The following is a 25,633-nucleotide window of genomic DNA, read 5'->3' on the forward strand; positions in this document are numbered from 1 at the left end:
AACGTGTTCGCGGAGCAGTGAAACGTGGCCTGGGATTGCGAGGGTATATAGTGCCAGACCGAAATTCTATGGGAGCATGAGAAGCTCTCGGCTCTCCCGACGGTCCGAAGAAACTTTGGGTGAATCTCACGCGAGAGATTCGACCTCGGGGATTCGTGCTTCCGGTTTATCGTATCGTTCTTAATGGCTTCTCGAGCAAATACGTGCCAACGTTTCTTCCACTGAATGTATACGCGGATTCGGGACATTGGTGCGCTCGCGGTGAATCAATAGCTCGACGAAGCCGAAGGGGCACGCGTGCATTTTTCCTTCGAACCTCTAGCGCCGAGGTTTCTCGCTTCGAATTCGCCTCGCAAACAACGCATTTTGCGCTTCGATTACTTTCTATTGAAAAAAAGAAAAATCCCAATTAGCAAATGGTCAAGTTTATCGATAAACGTACCGGAAACCGTCCAACGGTGGAGGGTGAATTTCCCGGTGAGCGTGGCAGACTCGAGAGCTCCGAAGGGGAGTAAAGTGTCGACTCCGAGGGGGAATTCGGTCGGAAGTTTTGAATTCCGGATGAATCGGTACACGAGACGAGGATCGCCGTAGCACGCAGGAGCGTCGGATAAAGCTGAAATGAGGTTGAAAATTAGTATTTGGTTATATGCAGGAGGGCAAGTGAAGCATGGGAATGTAGCTTTACGGAGGGCCGTTTGTACGCGGGACCTCGACACCTATCAGGGACGAATGTACATGAAAAAGCGGTTGTGGCTTATGCAAAGAGCGATAAAAAGGAAGGAAGGCTGGAAGAGGAAATCGCTGGTGCGCTTCTCGTCCGACTTGGCGTTAATGCAGTCGGCAACGAATGACAAACAAGCATCAACGCACAGAGAGCAACAATTCTGCAACGTCCAGAGTCCCAAACCCTTTCCCCGCGGCCAAAGCTCGACCGAGAGATCTGTCCGAGTTGCGCACACTTATCCACATATACAGAGAGTGCAAACGGTTGAGCGCGCGAAATTTGCAAGTAAATAGCAATTAATCAGTGTCCGTATGAACGGTCGGCCCCGTTAATTTGTCATTTCGTCCCTCGATGATTTGCATGCGGCTGCTCTCCACTCACAGCGCCCCGTAAATACGCGAGTGTGTATACGTCTATGTAAATACGTGCATAAATATGTATATACGAGGACGTATAAATACTGTGACTGAACCATTTCATTTGCAACGCTCTCGCATTTTCCTCTCGCCCAGGACACTACTATTTTCAGAGCAAAACTGATCCGGGCATAAAAGTGCTTTGAAATGATAATTATTCCGCGTATAATTATCATAATTATTCTACGTGTGAGCTTTTACGATGAGTTTCACTTCATGCTTGTGCGAAAACAAATAATTCTCAAAATAAATCGAATTCTTAAACGAACAACAAAATATCCGGTTATGTCCGATAATTGTCATCGATTGCATATTTATTGCGTTTTATTCGAAAATTCCATCTACCATTTTCAGCGAGCTTTCATCTCGTTATATTACACTTCCATCGGATAAATGGGACCTCGGCTATTCATGAGTAGCATTGATTTACTGTCACTACCAGCCAACACTCTACCATATTATTTGTAATAACACCACCAAAGCGCTTCGATAAAAACTGAAGGCCCACGCACCTGTCTGAATTTGAGTGTCGTAAAACTTTCGTAGATCTACCAGGCTTCTGCCAATCTCCGTTTCGTTTCGGCAAACATAGTAACAGCAGAAAGGAAAAAATTTCAATACCGCTATCCCACATTCTTAAGGTAGTTCATCCACGAAATGATTTTCTTAAGAAAATCTTGAAATTTACACAGAGTTCAAATGGCTAGTCGACTCACACGTGTATCAAATTTTAAAGGCCTCGTCTTATTGGTATTTGAGACAAACGCTTTTTACGAAGTTTACGAAAAATGGCATAATAACAAAAAAGTATATAACGAAGGTCTGGGAAAAAATTCGAGACGATTGTCTTACTAGTAGTTAAAATATATTACGTTAAAGATTGAACGAAATTGGTAACGAGCACTCGTATAACCTCACATTTGCTTATTTCGGCATTTTGTTTCTTCATGGTTTGGTCCATTCTTGTCATAGCCTTCTGTCTTTTTATTAATACTTTATTCGTGATTCATTTTCCGTTGTGTTTTCCCTTTGCGCTCTCTAACGAGATTTTTTACATGAAAAATTATAATATTTTCGCCAGGGACGAATGAAACTTGGGGTTCGCTCAGTGGCGGATTCCTGATTAAGTAATCTCTTGTAATTTCATTCGCCATGGGATAAATTGAAAAAATTCATTTACAATTTCGAACTAATAACTTTGACATTAGTTTAAAGTGATTGTATCTTCAAGCAGGAAGTAAAAATCGGTCCAATTCAGGCACCCATAAAATACGATCCTTCGGGCATGATCTGCTACCTTAAGAATAATTCGCTCCGAAATGACGATTCGTTGACAAAATTGAATTGACTTTTCTGTGGTTCTTGACGTTTTTGAAAGCCGGAATTACAGAAAATTTGAAAAAATTGAACGTCTTGTAAAAAAAATCCTGAAAATTGGACCCATCATCGCTCGTCACATTTATCACCGGTGACGTTGACCTCCATCTTGATAATGTCAAATATTCTACTCGATGCCGTCGCCCTTATTTCACATCGTAGAGAATAATGTGTGTTTACATACGTGAAAAATTCATGGATTCCAGAGACGTGTTACTTGACTTTGGACCCTCGGTACAGTGAAGTACGAGAAGAGCTCTCAATAGCACCTTCGAGATTACATCGTGAGGATTCGTCGCGCGACTGCTAACAGCGGATATGGAGATCGGAGAATGTAACAAAGAGTATGAAAGCTTTGGAATAATAATAAAATATACACGAATACGAAATAAAGTTCGGGCTCCGTGTATCATTTCTTCTACTATTGAATTTTTCCGTTCTTACTCTTTTCCCCCAAGTACAACTCGAGAGCGAAGGAGATCGCTTTTATTTCTATTTCCAGTATGATCCGTGAGTACCTGGAGGATAGTTGGACAGAGTGGGTAAGGGAAGCACGCGAAGGGATTGGTTCCCGGGCGAGCTAGTAGGTGAGGCGAACGAGTCTCAGACTGTCGCGATACTGCCGCATTCGAGGAGAAATAAAAGTTTCGACATTTTATATATCAGCGTAGTATATATACATAGATGCGTAGATTTTTGGACGTTTGAAAGAGAAGCAATTGAAGAGACGTAGAAATAGTCGAAGTGTGCCGCGCTCTGCTCTGTACGCGAGACGCCACGTCGCTCTTTTCACGCCAACTTGACGCTGAAAAGCGTCGATAAAGTTTGGCGAGGCACGTTTCGAAAAATTTCTAGATCCGCAGGCAAACCGAAACCGTACGAATATGCATGGATGTGTGTGCCGAGGTGCGTTAAGGGAGTGGCACGAAATTAAAGAGGCCAAAATTTGTAGGATTAAATTAAACTCTGGTGAGTTTAATTTCAAATTCGAAATTTCTGTCTCCCTGTTTCGTACTCGATTTATCAGAGATTGCGACTCATTCGAAACGGATCGTGGCGGAGAGAAAATCGATATTATTCATCAGCAAGAGGCAGCTCGAAAATGAGCTGGAGCTAAACGATCGTTCGTAACGAGATCGTGATGAAAAGCAGGTCTTGTTTACCATGTAACTGGATTGCACGTGAAAAATGGAGGAGATGAAGGAACTTATGAAAGACTCGAGACTAATGACAATTAGCCGGATGGTCCTTCATCTCTGTGAGATCATACTCCTCTTATTTTCCGCTTGAAGATTAAGCGTATTTAAAGCTCGAGTGGCAAAAACCTCGAGCAACCAAAACTTTTCCCCTCTGTTCCCAATTGAAAGAAATCGCCGCGTCAGCATGAGAATGTGTAGACCTGAGAAAACAAAAAAGAAGAGAATTATCTGATATACGAAGAATCTTCTTTCTCCTCGTTTTATACCCTCTGACGAAAAAGAACTTTTGCTCTCACGAAAAAAAAGGGAGATTGGAAGCTCGCGAGGACACGAAAGTGTAATTTCATCCCATCAAAACCTTTTTTTCGTGAACGTGTCATCAGCACATATTTCTCTACATTTAAGCACACGTCATTCGAAGCTCTTCGATGACATTTGTGCAAAAATATAGCAACGAAAACTCGCCATGAGGGCGGCTCGCATTTTGTTTTTTTTTTTTTTTTTTATTCATGCCCAGACCTCTGGGGGATCCAGCCGAGCAATTGTTTATCACAAGTAATAAACATTGTTATTTTCTGCAGTTAAAATTGCTGCGAGGAATTAATAAAATGTGGCCTGAAAAAACCCTCTTTCCATCCAGAAGTGTTCGAGTGAACGAAAAAGTTCGGCGAATGAAAGGAACAGCGTGCCAAGCAGCCTTCCGGATGCACAAACAGGACGAGATTATTGGCATACCCGCGATAATTGAGCGTAGCTAATAAATTGCGCGGATATTCCAGCGTGGGATTCTCAGGCCCAACCAGGTCCGTGGGCTGACTGTAATTGGCCAATTAGACCGTTGACAGGCCGGCGCTTATTGCTCCAGGGTTGCCCGACCTCGTTTCACCCTTTCTCGTACTTTCACGCTCCGACACACAGCGATTTGATCCTTTAGGACGCACCTTAACAACGAGCCCGTGGCGAGGGCTCTTGATAAGTAGAAACTTTGAAATGAAAGCGTTAATATCGAATTAAAGGGCGAATCTCCGCAGCTCCACCTACAACAAATCTTACTTTCCTTGTGATTTTTCACCGCGGGAAGGTTTTTTCTTCCAGTAACCAAGATAAGTGAGGCTTGTGAAATCGCAGCTTGGCAGTCGCGAAGTAACGCCACGACCTGTCGCGCGGTCTTCGCGAGTGCTTTCCGAGCACGAATATTACGATCGCTTTCGTCTTTTAAGGGATCTGCTCTAATTAGCAATTTTCAAAAAATCCATTTATTTGTTGCTTAAAATTTTATAAAGATCTGAGCAGTCCAAGTGTACTTTGAGTGACCTTTACTTGGCTGTCTGAGCGCGTTAATACGGACCGCCCATTGCGCTACCGCGTGCCTGCTTTTTTTAAACGCGTTTTTCTCAAAATTACGATTTTGAACGGTTCGTTGATCAAATCTCCAAAACTATTAGATCGATCCGTACCAAAATTTTGCCACGTGTTCTTCATAACTATAGCTATAGCGCATATCATACGAATTTTGAAATTTTGAGCGGAGCTATTTTTTTCAAAAGAAAACGTGCCTTTTCGTAGTTTTTCGAATAATGGCCGGGATTTTGTGATTTTTGAAAAAATGAAAAATCTTAGGCGCTATAGCCATTTACGTATTGAACCTAAAACCATTTTTATTTTATTTTTTCTCTTTTCCGTACGAAAACTGAGTGAAATGAATATAAACAAAAAATTGTGTATTTTAAGAGTGTAATTTTGACGCCTAACACTTGTTATTATAACCATATTTATGATTTATACCTCTCAAAAAAGTTCGTGAAAATATTATTTTTTGTGGCCGTCTCGTTAAGGTAGATCCCTCAACTGCCATTTTACTACGAACGAAAAAAACGTCGAGGCTACTTTTTGAACACTGCGATCCCACAAATCCACTCTGCGGTCTTAAGGAGGGTGGCTACACTCGTCAAAATGATAAGAAATTGATCAAATTTGGTGATAATGTTCTTCAACGTCAAGTGCGAAGACACCATTTTTTTCAAAATTTTCTTCTGCTTAGTTATCGAGTAATTACGCATTAAAGCAGATTTCTTATGCCCGAAATGTATACCTATATATATGGAAACGCTATGCTTATACACGTGAACTTTAGTGATCAATTACTCGTTAACTGTACAGAAGAAAAATCTTAAAAAATTTGTATTGCCAATTGAAATTTTTAATGTATTTAACATGGTTTAGCATGGCAACATTGTATCGTCGGTAGCCACCCTCCTTAACCAAAGCATTTTATCATGCCTCGTACGAACAGATTCGGATCAGCATCTTTGAAAAAAATATGCTCGTTCTCAAAGGGAATGTATGAACTCGGAACAGCAGAAGGATTAAGAATGAAATATTTAACGAGGTATCGCGCAGATTGAAAGAGCAAAATCACGGTGGACCCGAATGCAGTTGATACCTTATTCAGTATGGCATATGTGCAGACTCGCGGTTACATCCTGCTCGACATAGACACGTGCACAGACACATAAAGAGGAACACACGTACGTGTATATTCTTATACACAAATGGGAAATTTCACCTCAGAGTCTGTTCGGATTCCAGGCCCATTTTGTTCACCCGTAGCAGCACCAGCAGCAACAGCACACTTGAGAAACGATGTTGCTCGAGCGAATACGCGGTGGGATAGAAACGGGAAAAGCAGGAGCCGAGTCGTGGCGGGATATAGACCCAGGGGGGGCCAAAGTTTGCCGAACAGCTGTGGGGAATGTATCGTCGTTATTTGTTCCGCTGTAGTTGCTTCCAGCCTCTTCTGTTCTCCTCTCATTCGCCTTGCTCCCTCTTACGCCACCTTCTCCCATTGGCCATGTGTAACGAGAAACTGACACACGGAAACCGGCTGATACGCGGCTCGTCGGTGTGAATCGAGTCCTTGGGAGGGAGCAAGCAAAATGTGGGCAGGAAAAATCCTCCAATTTGGAAGCGCTGATGAATAAGTAGCGAGTTTACTTCTCGTCCAGACACATGCGAAAGCTTTGAAGAGCGATGCTTTGGGGGATTCGGAACGCCAGATTAGAAGAGTTGCTCTGGGTCGATGCGCGCAAAGTGTTTTTATACTTGGTGCGATTCGGGTGAAGATTCGACGAAAAAGAGTAGCCGAATCCAATCTTTGGTCGAAGTACACATCTCCGATTCGAAGCTCAAACACACCGCTCGAAGTTTCGTCACCCTCGGTACTTGATCCCGCGTACACTTTATCGGTACATGGCCAGGAAAACATCTTCGTCGAGTGTAGAAAGGTTAGAACGGAGCTCGAGTTCCGGGTGTAAATATCTGCCGGGTGACCGCCAACGAAATTGGATAAACTTTCGAGTCGAGCTCAGACTCGACGGCAAAGCGAGTTTCGGGCTCGATTGCGGCGAGCGGTGATGGAGAAGCTCAAAAACGTGCGCGTCACGCCCACAATGCACTCCCGTGCGGTGAGACCGAGAATGAGAAATAGCGATTACGAATAGAAGAAAGTTTATCTCGTGTCCAAATGAAAAAAAACTTTCATCTCGAGGCCACAGAAAAATAAAATCGCATTAATGTTGAATCGAAAGCTACGACCTCCCTTGTGCTCCCCCGAGAACTCCTCGGTCCTCGTTGCTGGTTATTTTTTTACGATTCATGCCTCGCAAAACTCCTGCGAGTCACCCCGCACGCTTATAAATGGAAAATGCTCGTCGTCATGGGCATCGATAATCTTCTACATCCAATCTCTTCTTTCCCTCCCTGAAGGTTATTACCGAGGATCGTCCGTGTGATCAAAGTGTCGAATACTTTCTCCTCGGAGTATATATTCCGGAGAAAGCTTTCGAAATCAATTTAACGCGTGCGCCACCGTCAAAAGTCTATTTGCCGTTAAAGCACCGAGCCAACTTCTCCGAAAGCTACTCCACTCTCTTCTCGTCGTTTCCATGACACGTTTCCATCATCGCGTACCGAGCAAAGTGCGACGACGATGTAGGTAAATGGTCCGTTACCGATTGAATCGTTACGATTCCACCTTGCGCTACCGAATAAAAATCTCCTCGTGGATTTTAGCACCCTCTTTCTTATCACCGTTTTGCACGAGACCGCAATGTACACTATTTTTTCATCAATTTTTTTCTCACACGAATCGATTAACGCTTCTTTCGCCTAATCAAAGTCCCCGAGAATTCTAACCTCTCGGATTTTTAATCTCGCGAACGATGAGCACGAACGATACACTTGGACGGCAAAATAACTCGTCGATTCGTTTTCCAATTTATGCAACACATTAGAGAGAAAATTCAAGCAGTCAGAATCCACAGAAATCCTACAGAAATTCGTTTTTTTCCTTGTCTGTTAATTCAACGCGTCCGCAAATGTGGATATTATTTTCATGCTGCGAGAAACCTTAAAAAAACATTAATTATGATTGAGTAAGAAGCCTGAGATAATTCTGCCAATTAAAACGGTACTTTGTCTCATAAACTCTGACCCCAGTGAAACAGTCCCTCCCAATTTCGAGTTTATCTCAGAGTCGATAATTTTCAATTCAAATACACTAAAAAGCAATAAATTGTCAAGTTTTCATGTATTTTCAATTCGATCCTATAAATATCAGCATTTATCTTGGTTTCCATCGAGCCAGTGTTTGAGATTAGATAACATTCAGTCGCGTGAGTGAGCCCTGTAATCGTCTGCTGTACTCGAAGAACGAGAAGGGAACCACGGCGTATAAAAACGAAAATATTCTATTACGTACTCGATAAATTTGACTCAACTCGTTTGTTACTCTACGAGTGAGTGAAATAATTTATTTGCTTATACATTCGATTCGATAGGAACTGAAGCAGGTTTCCGGAGGTTCAGAAGGGGCTGCCGATCCAGTGCCCATAATTGATGGACTGATATGGCTTCTCGCATTGTCTATTTCGAAATGAAAACAAATAATCAACGTCATGCATTTAGAAAATGAGCTAGATCATCGGTATATCTGAACAAATGAATTTTCCACTCACTCTCCATCCGGACAAGGCACTGGCTTCAAACAAGATTGTCGAAGCGAAACAAATGCGGCCTTCAGGGCGTCCATCCTGGGCAGGAATTGCGTTAAACAAGCTCTGAAATCGTCTTCACAAGAGCAAAGTCGTTGAGTCCATGGACTCGTATTATTTATGCCATATTTCGTGCTAGCCGCGTTGATGAAGACGTCGCAATTGTAATCGGTCGTGCAACATTCCGCCGGTGGTTCAGGATACGATGAATCTCGCTTTTCGACTAGACACCACGAACTTTGACCATCTAAAAAAAGTGTTTCCTTGTGAAAATCTGAATTTCGCTCTCGTTATAACTTTTTCATTGGGGGGAAGAATTACTCGGCGTGGAAGAACCGAATCGTTGCAAACCGTTCGACCTTCTTTCATCCAGAATTAATTTTATCCATTTTTCAATTATTGTACTTGGGAGGATGAACACAGAATTCAAATTTACCTGGTACGACCGTATCCGACCAAATAGGGCCAGGAAGGAAGCAGAGAATCGCGAGAGTGAAGCTAAGCACGTACATTTTGACGGGGAAATCAAACCGAGCTGACTGGCACCATGAAAAATCGAGGGCTATTTATACATGTTACCGACCGTTGGCGAAGTTGGAATAATTTTGTTTGCACAGTTTGTATTTGGATCTAGTAACGCATTAGTTATGATAAAAATGACAGCTGACATCTGCGCGACTATTTTTCCGGACAGAACTGTCCATCACTGTTGAAGCTCGAGAAAACTTTGATCGATTCAATCGAATGTGTACTGTCCAATTTTACCGAAACTATAGTTTCCATGGAAGTGTTCTATGAGATCGTATCTTAGTCGAGCGAGCGAAATATAAACAAACGGTGGGAAAAGAGGGGGGACTTTTGTCGAAATATGAGGCGCAAGCGTCCAAGCGGAAAGAGGACAGTAGTGGCCGTTTACGCTTCGCACAAGAAAGAGCTATGAGACGTTTTTCTATATTCAAAAGTAATAACAATGTAACAATAAATCTGGGCTTACTAATCTACGTTGTGTCAACAGATCATTTCCCTCTATCAAAAATCCCCTCTACAAATATGGTACCGGTTTGAATAATCGTCGTCTTTCGTACCTTTGGAATATGTGCTTATCGAGTAGGAATGTCGTCCATCAAGAAAACGTATGAAGGCGTAAATCAACTGTTGACGCAGATTCTGCCTGCTTGTCGTGTCTGCTTCCCTAGTTTATTGTCCATTTTTCCATAAAATATCACCAGCAATCAGACCTAAATGTTGAATTAGAAGTAATAAAAAAAATGTACAGACGAAAATTTATTTCCGTGTCACTTGCTCGCATTGGCTCGACGCATCACGCGCTTCCCCTCCGCTGAGACTCGACGGAGCAGCAGATTTTAACCCCAAAACAATGAACCCTTCTTGCGACAGTCCTTAAGAGCCTCATTGCTCTCCGCCCGGTTCATGAGACTCTGTCGAACCGTTGAGAGGTTCATCTCCATCATTTGCCATTTTGGTGCACGCAGGGATTAACTCGAACTCTGCTTCGCACAGGAATCCCGAATGAATTCTTCGGGGCAGCTATTATAAGCGGAGAATTGACTTCGCAACAGGGAATCGCGCGTTCGATCGTGTCCGCGGTTCCAAGTTTCCACTTTTTTTGGTAAGCTTTTGTTCGACCCACTTTTCTCGAGATCATTAGTTGCGGCAATTTTAAAAGGTTTTCCCAAAATTTGTTGTCCATAAAATCTGTCATTGACGAAGCTTTTTCCCGTTTTAATGTTTTCGGCGAGAGACTTCTCGCTGACGTTTGAAGGAAAACGGAGCGAGGGATGTAAATTTTCGTGACTTTGTAACGTTGGATTTATCACAAGAGAAACACTCGAAACGATGACACCCGGACAAAATGAGTTTGGACATTTCTGGAGGTATTTAATCGAGTATTTCTGCTTGTATTTTTTGCAGATTACAAGAGGAAATTCGAGAGGAAGGAAAGAAGCTTTTTGGGTAAAAGATAGAAAGCAGAGGCTCGAGTTTCTTGGGTCGTTTTGGAAGGGAGACCGGAGACCGGAGTCTCATCACGATCACTCGTCTTTCCACATTCGTTGCATCATTCAAGCCTGCTAAATAATGCTGTTTTCCCTCTGGCTGCTGGATAGCGTCAACTTTATTCAGGAGGGTGTTCCGAGCTAAAAAAGGAAAATATAAAAACGTGCTCGGGCTGCGGGGCGAGCGAGCGAAGCTCCGCAGGATGTGACATTCTCTCGAACTGCGCTCTGTTAATGAACGCGGCGAGTTTGCGATAATTTAACTAGCGAGTGAAAAAAATTAAGCATGCCAGTCGGAGCGACGTTCCCCGCCGTATAAACAACGCGAACAACGAAAACTTGTTGGAAATTAAGTCACACGCGACGCGGGAATGTTCTCAGCGGAACGATCCGGGAGTGTTGCCAGCGAGGGCAACTCCGCTGTCGTTTCCTTCTCGAAGTAAGCCCAAGGAATAAAAATTTCTGAGGTTGTCTGCTCTCCCCTTGTCAATAACCTTGTTGACGCGGAGTGTGCACTCCGGGAAAAAATATACAAGCGCGTCTGCAGTGGCGTGCCGATGCACGAGCGTTACGAGCGCGCCGCAGTCTCGCCCGTCTCGTCGCACGCTTCAGCCTTTTCGTAAATAAGAAACGTAGGATGCGCGAGGAGCTGAAGCTCGATGCTGTGAGAGCCAGCCGGTGGCGAGCGGGTCTCCAGTCCTCGCTGGATCGGCATTGTCTCGGTGCGCTACGCAAATTCACTTGAAGTTACGAGCGAGCGAAAAAGAGTCGGACCGATTTGACGAGGGATGAAAAATCGCCTGGAGAAATCGCTGGCTCTTCTCGCAATTTTTCTCAAGTCAGAGGAATGAGGGGGAAGAAATAACGTCGTTGGAAGTTGAGAGTAATTAATTCGAGGAAGCAGGAGAAGCGAAAATCGTCTAAATGCGTTATTGATTATGAATAACTGAATGACCAGCGCGTGGGGAAGCCGATTTTTCGATGGGACCGTTGAAACGGTGGTAGATCGACGAGACGGCGGATCGTGATGAATAATATCTGCCGATAAGCAGGGTAAACAATTCAATCGACGCTCGCGTCAGTCCGGATTCGTCCCCTTGCCGGTGTCCCTCCGCTGAACGTCGTTACCGAAGGATTTTCGTCAACGAAAACGGTTGCGTTTCCGTACGAGCGAAAAAAAACGTCGGCACTCGTGGCGTCCGAGCGGAATAAACAATTCAGGGGAGCGTGAAGCTTCAACGGGAAATGAATAATTCACAGGATCGTGGAACACCGCGGAACTGGATCGAGCGCTCCGAAAATTCTATTCCGGCGGGTCTCATTCAGTGACAAAGTATCGGAGCGTCCCAATTTTTTGGGCTTAATCGAGATTTGCAAGTCGTCCAAAAGTACACCGCGGAGCGAGCATGCTCGCTGTCCGAAACGGCGCCAGATCCGCAAACGTCAAACGGCGAGCTTTTTTCATCGGCGTCGTTACGCCGGTTGTATGCATTTTGTCGTAGACGATTTTCCACAGGGATACGCCAAAGGGTTTGGGGGGGGGGGGGGGAGGGGGCAACATAAAGTACGAAGTAAGCGAAGCGCGGGGCGAAAAATCATCGTTCGATTTACCGGTCATCGTGTCTCCGGAACCGAAAGGGGAAAAAAAATAAAAAATTGTTGAAAATAAGTGTGGAGTAGTGCGATGGATGGGAGCGCGATGTCCTCGTCGCGCGGCTCCTTGGACCGGACACGTGATGTTCGTCGGTTATCGAAGCTCCGAATGGATCGCGGATGAAATATGACGACGCGCGTGTTAACCGTAGTTGCATGATCGGATCAACAGCGGCACGGTTCCCTCGGAGATTAAGATTGAACGAGCAAACCGTTTACGCCGGGAGCATTGTCCTGTAAACCGTAGCCCGTATTCGGAAGCGCAACGCATTGTGGGAGACTGATCCGATTGTAGGAGGCTCGGGGAGAATTTTTGCACGGGGAAGGCCGAGTATTTTCGCATTGAAATGCCGATGGTTGGCCGGAGGCGTCGAATCGTCGGCTTTTCTCTCTGAGTCAAAGAACTCGCTGGTTAAAAGAAGTTGATGAAGAAGCGACCAAGTGTGATAAACCCAGGGAGAGGAAGACAGCGAAGGGAAAGGACCAGCGTGCAGGGAGACCGATAGAAGGTCTTCGTACATCAAACACATAAGCGATGGAGAAGGACAGCGAACGTCACTACAGAGCTTACGAGAGCTTGAAAGCTGCCAACAATGGCAACACTTCCTCGCTCAAGAGGGGAGTCGATACGTCAAAGAGCAGCGTCAATGCCGGCGTGTCCCATCATCATCATCAGCAGCAGCAACAGCAGAATGGACAGATCAGGTGTCTGTGCTTCGGCGGTGTACCCGACAAGGCCAGTCATCACTCCTTCCTCAAGGGCTTCGTCATCAATCTCGGAATTTGCTCTCTCCTCGTCGCGTACACCCTCCTCGGCAGTTTCATCTTCCTGGCCATCGAGGGTGGCGCCGATCACCTCCAACAGAGGACACTCGCAACTACCGTTGCTGGCGGCAACTCGAGGAGAAATACCACCGCTTGGCTCAACAAGGTGAGTCCTTAGGGCCTTACATGTGACCTTCGACTTTGCGCGCTCTCACACGAACCTGCGGACAGGAACTTATCAAACGTTTATCGTTCAACGAACTTATCAAATATTGGACGTTAATCTGCACAAATCCGCTGGAGAGTGGCGTTAAGGGGTTTGCATCGGGAGATCAAAATAATAAGAATTGACTGAAAAAAAAACAACACTGTGACCTCGTTTTGTAATGAATTATTGTTGAAATTTTTGCTGTTGGGTTTGTCTCTCCCCGGCTCATAGTTATTAAGGAGTTAATTAAAACTCTCGATAAAGTTCGAAGCTTGATGCTTACATTTCCGTGTCGTGAGAAATGTGCGGCAACGCCGCAACACCAGAAAACGAATTTTGGCGTTGCCGCGTTTCAACGAGTCGTACAAATCAATTAAAATATGTTTACGATGGATTATTTAAAAGAATTTTCAATGTAATTCGTCTCGCATGACAACATTATTATAGAATATTTTATCGATGTGCTTTGCGGAAAATTGGCATTTACAAGTGAAAAAAATCACCGGCTCCTCCGCAGACTCGTGATCCACCCTCCTTAATTCGAAGATGCTGAAACGCTCGAGATGGAGCATTGTCGGTGCGAAAGCGCTCACAAAAATTCGAGTAATTAAACGAGAGTCGATTTATCGGACGAGGCGAACCTGAAATTGAAAAACTGCTCAGTAATTCTTACGATTCAACGCTGATTATCGGTTCAATGAAATACTGAAGGAGGACTGCCGCGGACGGTGGACTCCGCTCCGTGAAAGCGTAAAAAGTAGAAGAAGAAATGCCTCGCATCGTGGATGCTTCTCCCAGCAATATTTCAATGAACATAAGTCAAAATCGACGCTCGGAAAATAGTTGTGTAACGAGGAGGAATGGAGCGTGCTGGTAAAGAGCTCGTCCGTTCGCCCTTCTTTCGCACCAGGACGGTATTCCCGTTCGATGCTCCTCTCCTCGACGACGACACGGAAACTGAGAGGCGTATCGATTCGCCTGGTGGCAGACACTGTGTCGTCGTCCTCGCTCGCTTCTCACTGTCGTTCTTCCTCTGCATTCACGAGCATGCACATTTATAGACGTTATATATACACGCATGCCTCGCTTTCCATCCCTGCGAAACTCCGAACGTGCGAGACCGTTTCCTTCCATTATGCTCCTCGCGGGGATAACCAATCCCGACAGTATTGAATTTCACGTTGTTTTGTTGTCCCCGTTCCTTTCCACCCTTATTTTTCTGTTTTTTTTATTTTTTTTTATTTTTTTTTTTTTTATGTTTTTTATTCACCCTTTTCCCCTTATTTATTTATTTATTTCGTTCACGTTGTATCATGCACGTACTACGTCCTAACTATAGTGCAGATGCTTTTCAACTCTCCCTCCAATGGGCCAACCATTGTGTGGAAAATACACGTGGAGTATATTTTCCATGATGTCACACTAGAGCGGAGCAATCGATCGTTCAAATTGTAGCTTTACTATAAACGCAGTACTTCCATCGAATTTAAGTTCTGTTTTTTCTTGTTTTTTCTCTCTCTCTCTCTCTCTTTTCATTCTTGCTTCGGTTACCGTATTGTTGGGAAGTTTCAATCGTATTATTGGAAACCTTCAATTTCAACGGAACTTTGGCGCTACTCTTTCACGTTCCCGGGGATCCATCACTCGCCTCCGCATAGAAAATAAACGTAGCTACGGACGCTTCTGCGTGTGTTTCTCATTCGTCGTTTATTTATCCGGAATTTTTTTAGGCGAAACAATTGTCGCTCCTGGGTTTATGAAAATTTATAATAAACTTTAAACTCGATCGTCATCGCTGCAAAGAATCGATCACTTTAAACGACTCAATATTCGATTCACAAACTTCACAGGTGAACCGCGACGCTCGCGAACAAACGGTCGAAAGCATCTGGGAAATCACGGAACACTTGAACATTCTGTATCGTGAGAATTGGACGAGACTCGCCGAGCAGGAAATCACCCGCTTTCAAGATCGTCTCGTCAAGAAAATAATGGAGGACATGCACGCTAATTCACAAACTACGAGAACTTACACCGGCGAAAAAGGACGCAAGGAAATCGACTCGGAGCCGAACGCCGAACGCAATTCTCCCGATTACGAGTGGAACTTTGCCAAAGCGTTTCTCTACTCGCTTACCGTCCTCACGACAATCGGTGAGTACTAGAAATAAGCGTTCTCATCTAATCACGTCAGCGGAAGAGAAAATTTGACAAAAATTCTCACGAATAATTGCGATTCAAAATCGAAACTTCCGAAAGCTTTGCTTTTCCGAATTTCACCGGGCAAATTACTGAAACAGAGAAAAATCAAGTTCGAAATTGCTCTCGCAATAACGACTTGGGAGCACCATCAAATCAACCCTCCACTGAACATTCGACAAAATATTTGAACGCTCGAGCTACAATTCGAGGAATTAGAAACTCGTTGCGAGGAGCTTCATCGTGTCCTGGAGCTCTGAAACGTTCGTTATTCGGCGCCTGGTAAAGCCGGATTCGAACGTAATATTACAGCGCCCCTTTTCCCATTCTCGCTAAATTGTTTCCTTAACTGGGCAAATAAGTAGAAACAGATGGAGCGTTGATTCGGTGCTTTTGTAAATACGACTGGTGTTTGGCGCACAAAGTTTATCAGTAGCCCCGCAGCTTTCCCGAACTCTCCGTTCGAGCGTGATTTCACCCGGAATTCAATTCCGTAACGAGTTCTCAATAGTTGCGATAAACGCGTTCCGCTGTTGGCCGAGAAAACCTTTCGCTCACCGAATGCTCGATAATTTTTATGAAAAACAGTGGAAGCCTCGCTTTTGGAGTCTGAGCACCAACGATTTCGCAGACACAAAAAAGCGCAAAGATCCGAATTAAGGGAACTCGGGCTATCCGAAGGCTTTTGCTGGGCTTCCGCTCAGCGAATTAACCGGAATCCAGTCATCCGGGACAAAGGATTCGAGCATGTTTGCGCAGTAACTTCTCCGTAGGATTGTCTTCGTACAGGATTGTTTTCTCTCTGTGTCTACATGACACTGGGTGTTGCGGTGCGCAATGGAGAATCGTATTTGTTCGGCAATTAGTGGGTCAGAGGGGGCGACATAACGAGGCAGGATGCAAGCCGGGGATGGGGGTGGAAGACGTGTCCATTGACAAGACGAACATGTGTGCGCGGCTCTGATTACGAATATAGACGAGGAGAAATGTGCCGAAGGTGGCACCGCTGTTCTAATTAGTAACGGCAAACACCATACAATTAAACTCGCTGTTGAGACTTGCTCAGCAGCATTTGGTTACACCCGCATCCATTTTTCCGTCTGTTCGTGTTGGCTGCTGCTGCTGCGGTGACGATTCGAGCGCGCTTCTCGAGACTTGTCACCGTAACTTTGGAGGAAACCTCAAAATTAGGGCTTTCGGGGCGGGATGCTGGTACGCTGGGTGAAAAATCTAGGATCGATCGACGTTCGTTGGTGTATCGAAGCGAGTGGAAGCAAAAAGGAAATATTGCGGGGGAATAAGGTACAGGAAATAGTGAACGTAGATTTGAGAGGTTGTAAGAAATCTGAGGAAATTGGGAGACCCGACAATCTTTCGACTCACGTTCTGGGACAGGGATTTATATATATTTAAATAGAGGAGAAAAAGAAAGAGGGGGGGAGGGGGGAGAGGGATGAGAGAAAAGAATTGAAGACGTTGTAGAAAAATGGAGAAGAATTTTACCGAAGCTTTCAGCGTAAGGATAATAAAATAGTCGTAATCGTTTTTCGCCGAGTCACGACGATGGCTTCTCGTCGTCCCGCCGAGACTCCCCTTTCTGGGGAATCAAACCTACCGCGACCAGCGAGCTCTCCACTCTCCAAGGAGAGTATAAAAAAGGTATAAGCGTGTGTACAGGGCAGACAGCGAGCGTATAAACATATACTTATATTTGTAGGGTGAACGATATAGAGATAGAGTAAGGGGAACGGAGGCGGGGGAGGGGAGGAAAAAAGAGAAAGTTAAGTGGAACGAACCGAGCGCAGGAGCAAATTAATCCGTTCCGTCGTGGGTTTTCACCCTCCCTGGCTATTCCCATTACCGCCTTCTTTCTGGTTCCTCGTCTTCCATGCCGGAAAGCCACTCAACGTTTTTGCAAGCAGCTATTTCCTCGTTCTTTTCTCTCTTTCTTCTCCGGTGTTCCGACTCGCGCTTTCCTTCTTCTTCTTCTTCTTCATTCTCCTCACCGCGCGTTCGCCCATCATCCCTCAGCCCTCTTTCTTCTCCCATCACTCTCTTTCACGATGCAAACTTCCTCTCCGTTTCCTGCCTCTTCGCCATCAAACTATCCCCGCTGTTTCTTGCGCGGCGCTCAACGTTTTTGCGACAGTTAATTACGGCGAGTATTGCGAGACTTTTTATCGGCTCGTCCGAGCGTGGAAATATTGTTGAGGAAACTAGCCCGGCCGCGCGCCCTCTTTGCATATTGCTCAGCCCCCGAACCCTTCGTCGGGGCAAAGTTTCAAAACGAGAATGAAGCGTGAAAATACAGGGACGATGACGAGTCGGGCTCGAATGAACCGATCGAAAAATCCTTGTCCCGGCTGCATTACGACGCGGATGAATATTCACCGAAGAGCTTTCTTGATCCCTGCATCGTTGCCACTACCGAGAGCGTTTATCAGCCGAGCTCGGAGCGCGTGGAGCGAATAACGCTCGAACTAAAATGCCCCGAAACGATAAATTGTCAATCACCTTGCCTAGGTCCTATCGGATCTTCTATCTCGTCGCTTTATAACTCGTTATCCATACGTTCGTCACGTAAATGGACGGAGGAACGAGAGCGCCTGATGGGCCTGGAGCATGTACATCGTGCACGGAGCTTCGGAGTGCCAGCGAATGTGCAAACCGGCACCACAATGGCCAAAAAAACTAGAAAAAAAGCCGTAAAAAGAAGGGAAAAACGATAACCGACACGTTGATAGGTGTACGCTCGGAAAAAAGGGAATAAGGGAGTCCCAGAGAAACCGAAGAGAATAGTGGACAGCGGACGCCCGAGTAGTTCTCTCCCGTTGCGCTACATTTCCCGAATGATCTACGAGGGAGCAAGTAAAAAAGTCAAATAAAGAACGAATAAGCTCGCTGTGCAGTCGCTTGTAAAAAAATTCCCCGGGCTTGCACATCCAGCCTCGGGCTGGTTTCGTGCGAGAACAATGTATACGACGAAGCATCATAGGCTCGTAAACTCATTTTCTATACATAAAGAGTACGATATCCAATTAAAAAGGCTCCACCGAGGGAATGAGCGGCTTCTGCTTTTCGAACGAAATTGTGTAATCAATAAAATGATGCAGCAGCGTGCTCAGCGAGGTTATCAAAAAACAGAAGCTTCCGCGCTTCCCGCTCGTTGAGGCTGTTGATTTTCTCAGTTACTTTTACATCCGACCTCCGGAGCCCGGGAAATTAAATCGAAAATTCCGGAGGGACCTCCCTGTGCATTTTTTCTCTTGGCCAGGTCCGAACGAGCCTTGCCGAAGGTCAAAAATCCAAGCTCTCAGACAGACGCCCCCGGTAACAGGCTTTTCCGGAATCTCGGAGTCTCATTCGAGACGAGCAAACATTTACTGACTGCGAGGAAGGAGATAAGCTGGGTAAAGATACGCGGAGAGCCCGAGGCCACGAGCAAGGTCGGCGCGATACTTTGATGCGAGTTTTTTGCGTTTCTCCACCTTCGGGACTCGCAAGAGCCTCCGCTAGTCTTGTTACGCCTCAAATTTACACGGAAATTTCTCCTCCCCTCTCCCACGCTCTCTGCGCCTCTGCTCAACGAACCCAGAAAAAGACTCGCTTTTCATGAATCGCCAACGTGCCTGAAAACACTGGCTTGCTCTAAACAAAAATCAACCTCGCGCCTCCCTCCACTCGCGCTTTGCGCACCGGGAAAAGTTCTCGCGTTCAAACACACTCGGCCGATAATAATAGGCTAGTTATGCTGTGACAAAAACGTACTGCTACGAAAGTTTTAATATCGAATTTAATATACGCGCGGACTCTCGCCGGAATACCACTTTTTCGCATTCACGTTCTTTTCTTTGTTATATAAAAATGACCACGAACCACGCGAACGTCGAAATGACTGGGAACGAAAAACAGCTTCCCCTGCTCCCGAAATGTCTCTCCTTGAAAACGCTCTCGTATCGGAACCTCCTATGAATAAAGAATCGCCATTTTTCTTCGCAATTTTCTTTGCACCGAACATTCGTTCCGACCTGCTCGAAGGAGCAGCGCGAGGTAAAACACGCTCGTCGGTTCTGTCAGACTCGGGAAAATAGTGAATAATTGATGAAGGCAAAAACGAGCAAGGAAACCTTTGAAAGTTACCTCGTTCGTCAACAAATTTGTTTTCTATATTAAAAAGTGCGTCGAATCGATTGCCCGGGGAATTCTTTCGCAGCTAATCGAATTAATGAAATTTCTGTCCGAGCTCACCGAGCACTTTTTGTTTCTTGGAAATAAAAATATAACCAAATGCCTAAACGAGTCGTGGAATTTGCATCGGAAACACCTCACTCGAAAGTTCAAATTTAAACGAAGCATCCGCGAAAGCGAAAGCGATCGAGGACCAAAGTTTTTTGCGACTCCTGGAAAAATATTATTTTATTTAGAAGCAGCAAAAGGAAGCGCGGTACGAAAATTTCGTGTTTGCATAGCCGGAAATCTTAAATCTGAAAATTCTCGATCCGTGAACCCGTTTCCCCGGCAGAAGGATAAACTAAGAAGGCTGAGAACGCGCGCCGGGGGGTGAGAGCATATATTGAAACAGCAGAATCGTTTCGGAAGCAATGCGCCCCGCGCGCTTGTGCATAACACACGAGACGTATACGTATCATACGTGAACGCGGCACTTCCCGATATGAGGTCACCGTTCAAACACATATCCTCGCGCACGGCGAGTATATAAAACGCATCTATGGGCTGCTCCAGGCTCAGCTTATCCGTCCAAAAACACATCGCGACGTGAGCCTCAAAAAGCTTATTAAATAAATAAATTCGTCGAACAAGCAAAATGTTGTGTTTAATGAATCTTGAAAAACGAAGCAAAATTTGTTGACTCAACTAAATTTTTTCATTGCATCATAACGAGCCTGGGGACCAAGCTCAAATTTATTGATTCAACCAAAGTTGAATCGACGAATTCAACGATGTTTTCGTCGGGGTGAGAAGCATTTGTTCGAGCGAGCCAGTAAACTGAGTGCTTGGGTCACCGCAAAATAATATTGTTGAATCACCAAATTTATTTTATCCCTCCCATAAAACGAATCAAAACTCGTGAAAATGTGCTTATTCGAACGACTTTCTCTAATTCCATTCAACGGATTTTCGGACTTGCATAAGTCTCTAAGAAAAAGACGAAAAAATAAGGGAAAGAGGGCTCCTCCTCGTTCGGTCAATTCCTCCTGGAACAGTCCATGCCCGGGTACGTATTGTGAGCACCCGAGTCTGTCGTACACTCGCTCGTGCGACTATGAATATTTGGCCACTTGCTCGCTCCCTGGTTATATGATTGCGAAATGGTAGAGTATACACAGAGATTGTTCTCTGTTCCACAAACCTCGAAACGTGCCCCAGAGGCTATAATACTGGCCGGTCCCCAAGATATGAAATAACGCGAAGTGCATGAGCATTAAGACCGCGAAGCTCTTCGACCGTGAATGGGATATAATATTCGAACGGCAAGCGTATTGCTGTTCCTCGGAGCCGAATAAATATCGCGGAGGCTCTTCCCCAATTCCCGATCGCGCATCGGTACTTTTGAGTCTGAATTTCGCCGGGGATAAAAGTGTTTTGAAGCTTTCGAATGCCGGGCTTTCCGGGGAGCGACTGATTATAATTCAATTTCAATTTGTACCTTCAATCATGGCAAAATGAGAATTTAATTAAACGGCATTAATAACGCGGCATCGAATTCTCGTCTCTTTGAGCGAGTTCTTTTCAACGAGGATCAAAAGCTTTTATAAATTGAAAAATATTCAGTGAGCTCTTCCAATAATACAAAACATACGAAAGTGAAAAAAGGGAATTCATGCGCTGCCCAGGGATCCACGATTTCCACGAGCTTTCATAAACATCGTTTGTTCCAAGAGGAACCAAAGAAATATGACAATGACGACCATACAGGAATTTTTAATCCTCTTTGAAGGAGATCCCGTGATGTCGTTCGAACGGACGATCCTCTCGTCGGTCTTTTTATGAACGCTTCATCGCGGAACTTCATTCGCAGAATATCGTGAATTGAACAGGTTGAAATATTCGCTATTTCCTCATTGGAAATTCTGGGCAATGAATTCATCGGACTTCCGTATGGCCAGCTCCCATGTTTGAATAACGAGAGCTCGAGGCTACGATGGGAGTTGAAACACCTCGCGAGAATGTGTATTCGCGAATCAAATCCATAAAATAATGATAATTGCGTGCCATCGTCGGTTTCTATGCACAAATAAGCAGCTCGAAATTATTCTGCTTCGGGGGATGTTTTTCGGTGAGTAAACTCGAGAACGGCGCAGGGGTTAACATTTGGCCGAAAGGGATGGAAGGAAAGTTGAATACGAGAGGATGGAAGAGCGATCGCTGCCGAGGCTCCATTAATCATGAGGCACGGTTACTTTCACATCGCAATAATCTCGACGCCGAGCCCGAGCCAACGCTCGCCGTCTCATTTTTCGTCTCCCTTTTGCACCTTTCGTCCAGTGCGTTGAGATCACATTTATACGTGGATATCAGATTCAAAACTCCGAATCCCTCGGTCGTTCTCACACGTTCTCGTGGAAACTGGAGCAAACCTCTTCGCCTCGTGTTTCTTCATAGTTTTGTGTGACTTTTCTGTATTTTGTTTGACAGAAATATTATAACTGCTGAGAATATCGCTGGTAGTTTCACCATCAAATCTGGGGCACTTTTTCTCACGCTGTTTTCCTAAATTTTGCTTCTCGACGATTGTTGATTCCGGGACTAATGCTGGATTAACTGAAAACTCCGAGGACAGTTCAATGTTATCCAAGAAAATGATCATCATCGTCGAGCATCGCAAATCTTCTGACGATTTACCCATGAAAATACGATTATCGTGACCAAATTTTAGAGATTTTTCTGTGAAATGGAGGTAAAATGAAGGAAAAACAGGTTTTGAAAGGCTTGCGTTTTCGGCTGGTTGCAAGTTTTTTCTTTCGCTTCCAACCTTTTCTGCATTACTTCAATAAAAAAAAGAAAAATAGAGAGGCTCTAGTGAAGACGAGGGGAGAAGCAAGAGGACGAAAAAAAGGATGGAAAGTGACAAAGGAAAAAGCGTGTGCGAAGTGAGCCGGAGGCCGAGTGCTGACTCGTTTCAACGGAGCCTCTCATTGTAACTACTGTAAGCGAAGTGACCCGGAGTACGGTCAGACATACACATATTTATAAATATATAAAATTGCGGTGACTCCCCGTGCATTTTCCCCGAATTTTAATCAAACAGAGTCGAGTGATGAAGTAGACGATGGTGGGAACAAGACGTCAGCGCTGCTAATGGATTGCCAGGTGAGAAATCCTCGCCCAAGAAATTTTCGGTCGCTACGCAAGCTGCACGAATTTCACTCGATAATCACAATTTCTCGCCCATTTTCAAAATGGCTCCCAGTGTCCCACTCCGCAGTACACTTCAGCCTCGCTAAAAATAGCATCCTCCACTTTTTTCGCCACTTTTCCGGGGAATGTAAGTCGACGAAAATGACAAGCGAGCGAGGAATGCAGTTACAACATTTTTCGAGCACCGACGGAACCCGAAATGGGCACATTTGGCTCACATTTTATCTCGAAGAGCTCGTTATCTCGAGTCAGATCACCGCGCACGTTTTGAGCTCGTAAGATCGTAATAATTCCATAGAAAGTTACGCTCGTCAATTAAACTTCACGATAGAAACCTGTAGATTTTCCTAAATCCTCTTCGGATCGCCCCAACGTTTTGAAAGTTGGGCAGAACAACGCCGAACAAAAGTTGACTTGCTGCCACTGATACTTTCAAATCGCAGTCAAAGTCATCCGCAGTTTCTCAAAGGAATTCGTACGATAAATACTCAAAGGGGACTCGATATTTGACGTTTATGGGAGTATGAAAAAAATAGGAATTCTTCAGAAATTTGACTATTCGAATGAACTCGTAAATTCAATCCGAAGCAGCTCCGTCAGCTCTTTTTGTGGCGTCGTTGCGAAAAAACTAAATGAAATTCATTTTAGAATAATATGGAGATTCGCAGAGTCAAATGAGCCGAATCACGTGGGAGAGAAGCTTTGAAAAAATCACTGCGTCGCAGGATAATAAACTGAGAAGAGTTGATCATGGCAGGTTCTCGGCGACGAAGGAGTGACTGGGTGTGAAGATGAGTCGGAAAATGATGAGGAAGAAACCAGAGGAGAGAGATAGAGCGGCGAGTCTCTCGGGACGGGCTGAGATGGAAACTCGCATGGTGTACAAAGCTGCAAGGCGTGAAAGGCTTTTCCAGGTGCATGGGCAAAAAGCTAGGCGAAGAACGGGGCTACAAAAGTAGATAAAGAACGAGCGGGGGAAAGAAAAAAGAAAGGGAACGGACGAGAGTCGAGGAACGAAGTGGAAAAAAGAACGGGAGTGGGAAGAAAATAAAAAACATGAAGAAGCAGGCGGAAAAAAAGAAGTAACAAGACGAAACACCCCGGAAGTCTCGAATACGTTTCTCGATACTCGAAAAGCGGCAAAGCGTAGAGAGAAAAGCCGCAGACTCGTTTCTGTTTTCATCCTCATACACGTCCTTCTTCGCCGGATTCGAATCACGCCTTCCTCTTTCTCCAGCTCTCTTCTTCCATTCTTCTTTATCACGTACACTCTCGCGACGTTCTCCGCGCACCGAGTGAAGCTTTCCTGTCACTACTCCGTTGGCTTCCAAACGCGCGTCAGCTCTTTCTCGGTCGCAGACAATCCGACACTCTTTTTTTCTATTTCACGATTTTCTCCATTTTTTTGTTTCTAGCTCTCGTCATTCCCTTCACAGCGGCTCTATAATCCTCCCGCTCGGGTCTAACGCAACCCCCTTTGACTCTCCGAACCTCCCGGTATTTCGGAGCCAACTGAACTTGCCGTTTCTTTTATTCGCGACCCCCCTCCGCCCCCGTTTCTCTTTCTTCCCAAAATACCCATTTTCTTTTCCCTCCATTTTTCGCAAGCTCCACACTTTGTAATTTTCAAACGAATCCCACCAAACCGCACGACTTCGAGGGGATTTTTCCCTCGGAAATTCCGGCGGACCTCGAGCGCAGAGAGCGTCCTGAACATTTTTTTCACCGGGTTCTTCCGGCCCTCGCCAATTACTCGTTTTGTTCAAAATCCCATCTCCAAGTCGCAAAGTCCGCTTCGAAAATCTCTTTCTCTCAGCCCCAGCGACGAATAATTAAAGTTTAGAATCGAGCGAACCGTTTGCGTAAAAGCCTCGATCCCCTCGACCAACAACTCATCCTGGAGCATTTTCATTCCTCGCTTCCTATTGGACAACTCTGTATTCTCAATATGTGCGTGCGAAATATGCATAAATAATTCATATTACACACGTTCGCAGAGGATTAATTCACCTGGAGCGAATGTCGCATTTCCTGGCAAGAAGAAACCCGAGCGAATTGATCGTGCCGTGCCGACGGCTCATCCCAAACGAATTGACACCGTCCTTCGGGGTCGTCGACCACGCACACATTTATAGAGACGCGTCTAAAACGAGTCGGAGAGCCTCACGCACATGTCCGTCGTGCATCCACGCACGCGAACAAACATAGCTGAGAATGGTGAGGGCGCGAACGAGGAGGAGGCTTCTGTAGGGAGTCCAATGAGTCGCGCCCTTCTTTTTCAGCGATGGCTTTCGGATCGTAAATCCGTCGAAGTTTATGTGCCACCGACGTTTATGTGCGACTCTAAATTAGTCAATGTTCGTTTCATGCGGTATATTTCGTCTGACCAACCATTGGGGCTGGAGCAACCGGGTTTGCTGTGAAATAAAAAGGTATAATTGAGGGATTTTACTTTTTCCAACGCTCCGCTCCCCTCCGAGGGGGTTTCTCGCGAGCTTCTTGTCGTCGCATCGAAACGTCGCCACTTTCATCGGCTCGCTTTCTCGCCGAGGTTAAAAAGGATTTCGAGCGCAATTAGACACGCTGGAACATTAAAAGCTGAAAAAGTCCGGCGCATGAGAAAGAGAAAGTGTTTTCTCAGGA

General features: G+C 45.1%; 2 protein-coding genes and 1 long non-coding RNA gene across 7 annotated transcripts in view; 2 read left to right on the forward strand and 1 right to left on the reverse strand.

Annotated features, from left to right (window-relative positions):
* Positions 1-12,306, forward strand: part of LOC122411112 (uncharacterized) — a 144,004-nt gene extending 131,698 nt beyond the window's left edge. The window contains exon 4 of one of the 2 annotated variants that reach the window (XR_006261085.1): positions 10,703-12,306. This is a non-coding gene — a long non-coding RNA (uncharacterized lncRNA). Of the gene's footprint in view, positions 1-2,726; positions 2,823-10,702 lie in introns of those variants that run through there. The other variant, XR_006261086.1, reaches the window with a different exon arrangement.
* Positions 8,471-9,547, reverse strand: LOC122411111 (phospholipase A2 heteromtoxin-like). The gene is made up of 3 exons (XM_043419654.1): positions 9,207-9,547; positions 8,735-9,017; positions 8,471-8,642 (listed from the first exon to the last, which is right to left on the reverse strand). Exons 1-3 carry the CDS (start codon positions 9,280-9,282, stop codon positions 8,582-8,584), a joined length of 420 nt encoding a protein of 139 aa, XP_043275589.1. The 5' UTR covers positions 9,283-9,547; the 3' UTR covers positions 8,471-8,581.
* A 56-nt stretch (positions 12,307-12,362) lies between the features above and the next one.
* Positions 12,363-25,633, forward strand: part of LOC122411200 (TWiK family of potassium channels protein 7-like) — a 47,200-nt gene continuing 33,929 nt past the window's right edge. For all 4 annotated transcript variants that reach the window (XR_006261115.1, XR_006261116.1, XM_043419829.1 and 1 more), the window contains exons 1-2: positions 12,363-13,369; positions 15,262-15,565. Coding sequence is in view for 2 of the 4 variants with exons in the window: in XM_043419829.1 (XP_043275764.1) it covers positions 12,974-13,369; positions 15,262-15,565 (700 nt within the window). In the remaining 2 variants the exon portion in view is untranslated. The remainder of the gene's footprint in view (positions 13,370-15,261; positions 15,566-25,633) is intronic.

Source organism: Venturia canescens, chromosome 5, assembly GCF_019457755.1.
Source record: "Venturia canescens isolate UGA chromosome 5, ASM1945775v1, whole genome shotgun sequence".
NCBI lineage: Eukaryota > Metazoa > Arthropoda > Insecta > Hymenoptera > Ichneumonidae > Venturia > Venturia canescens.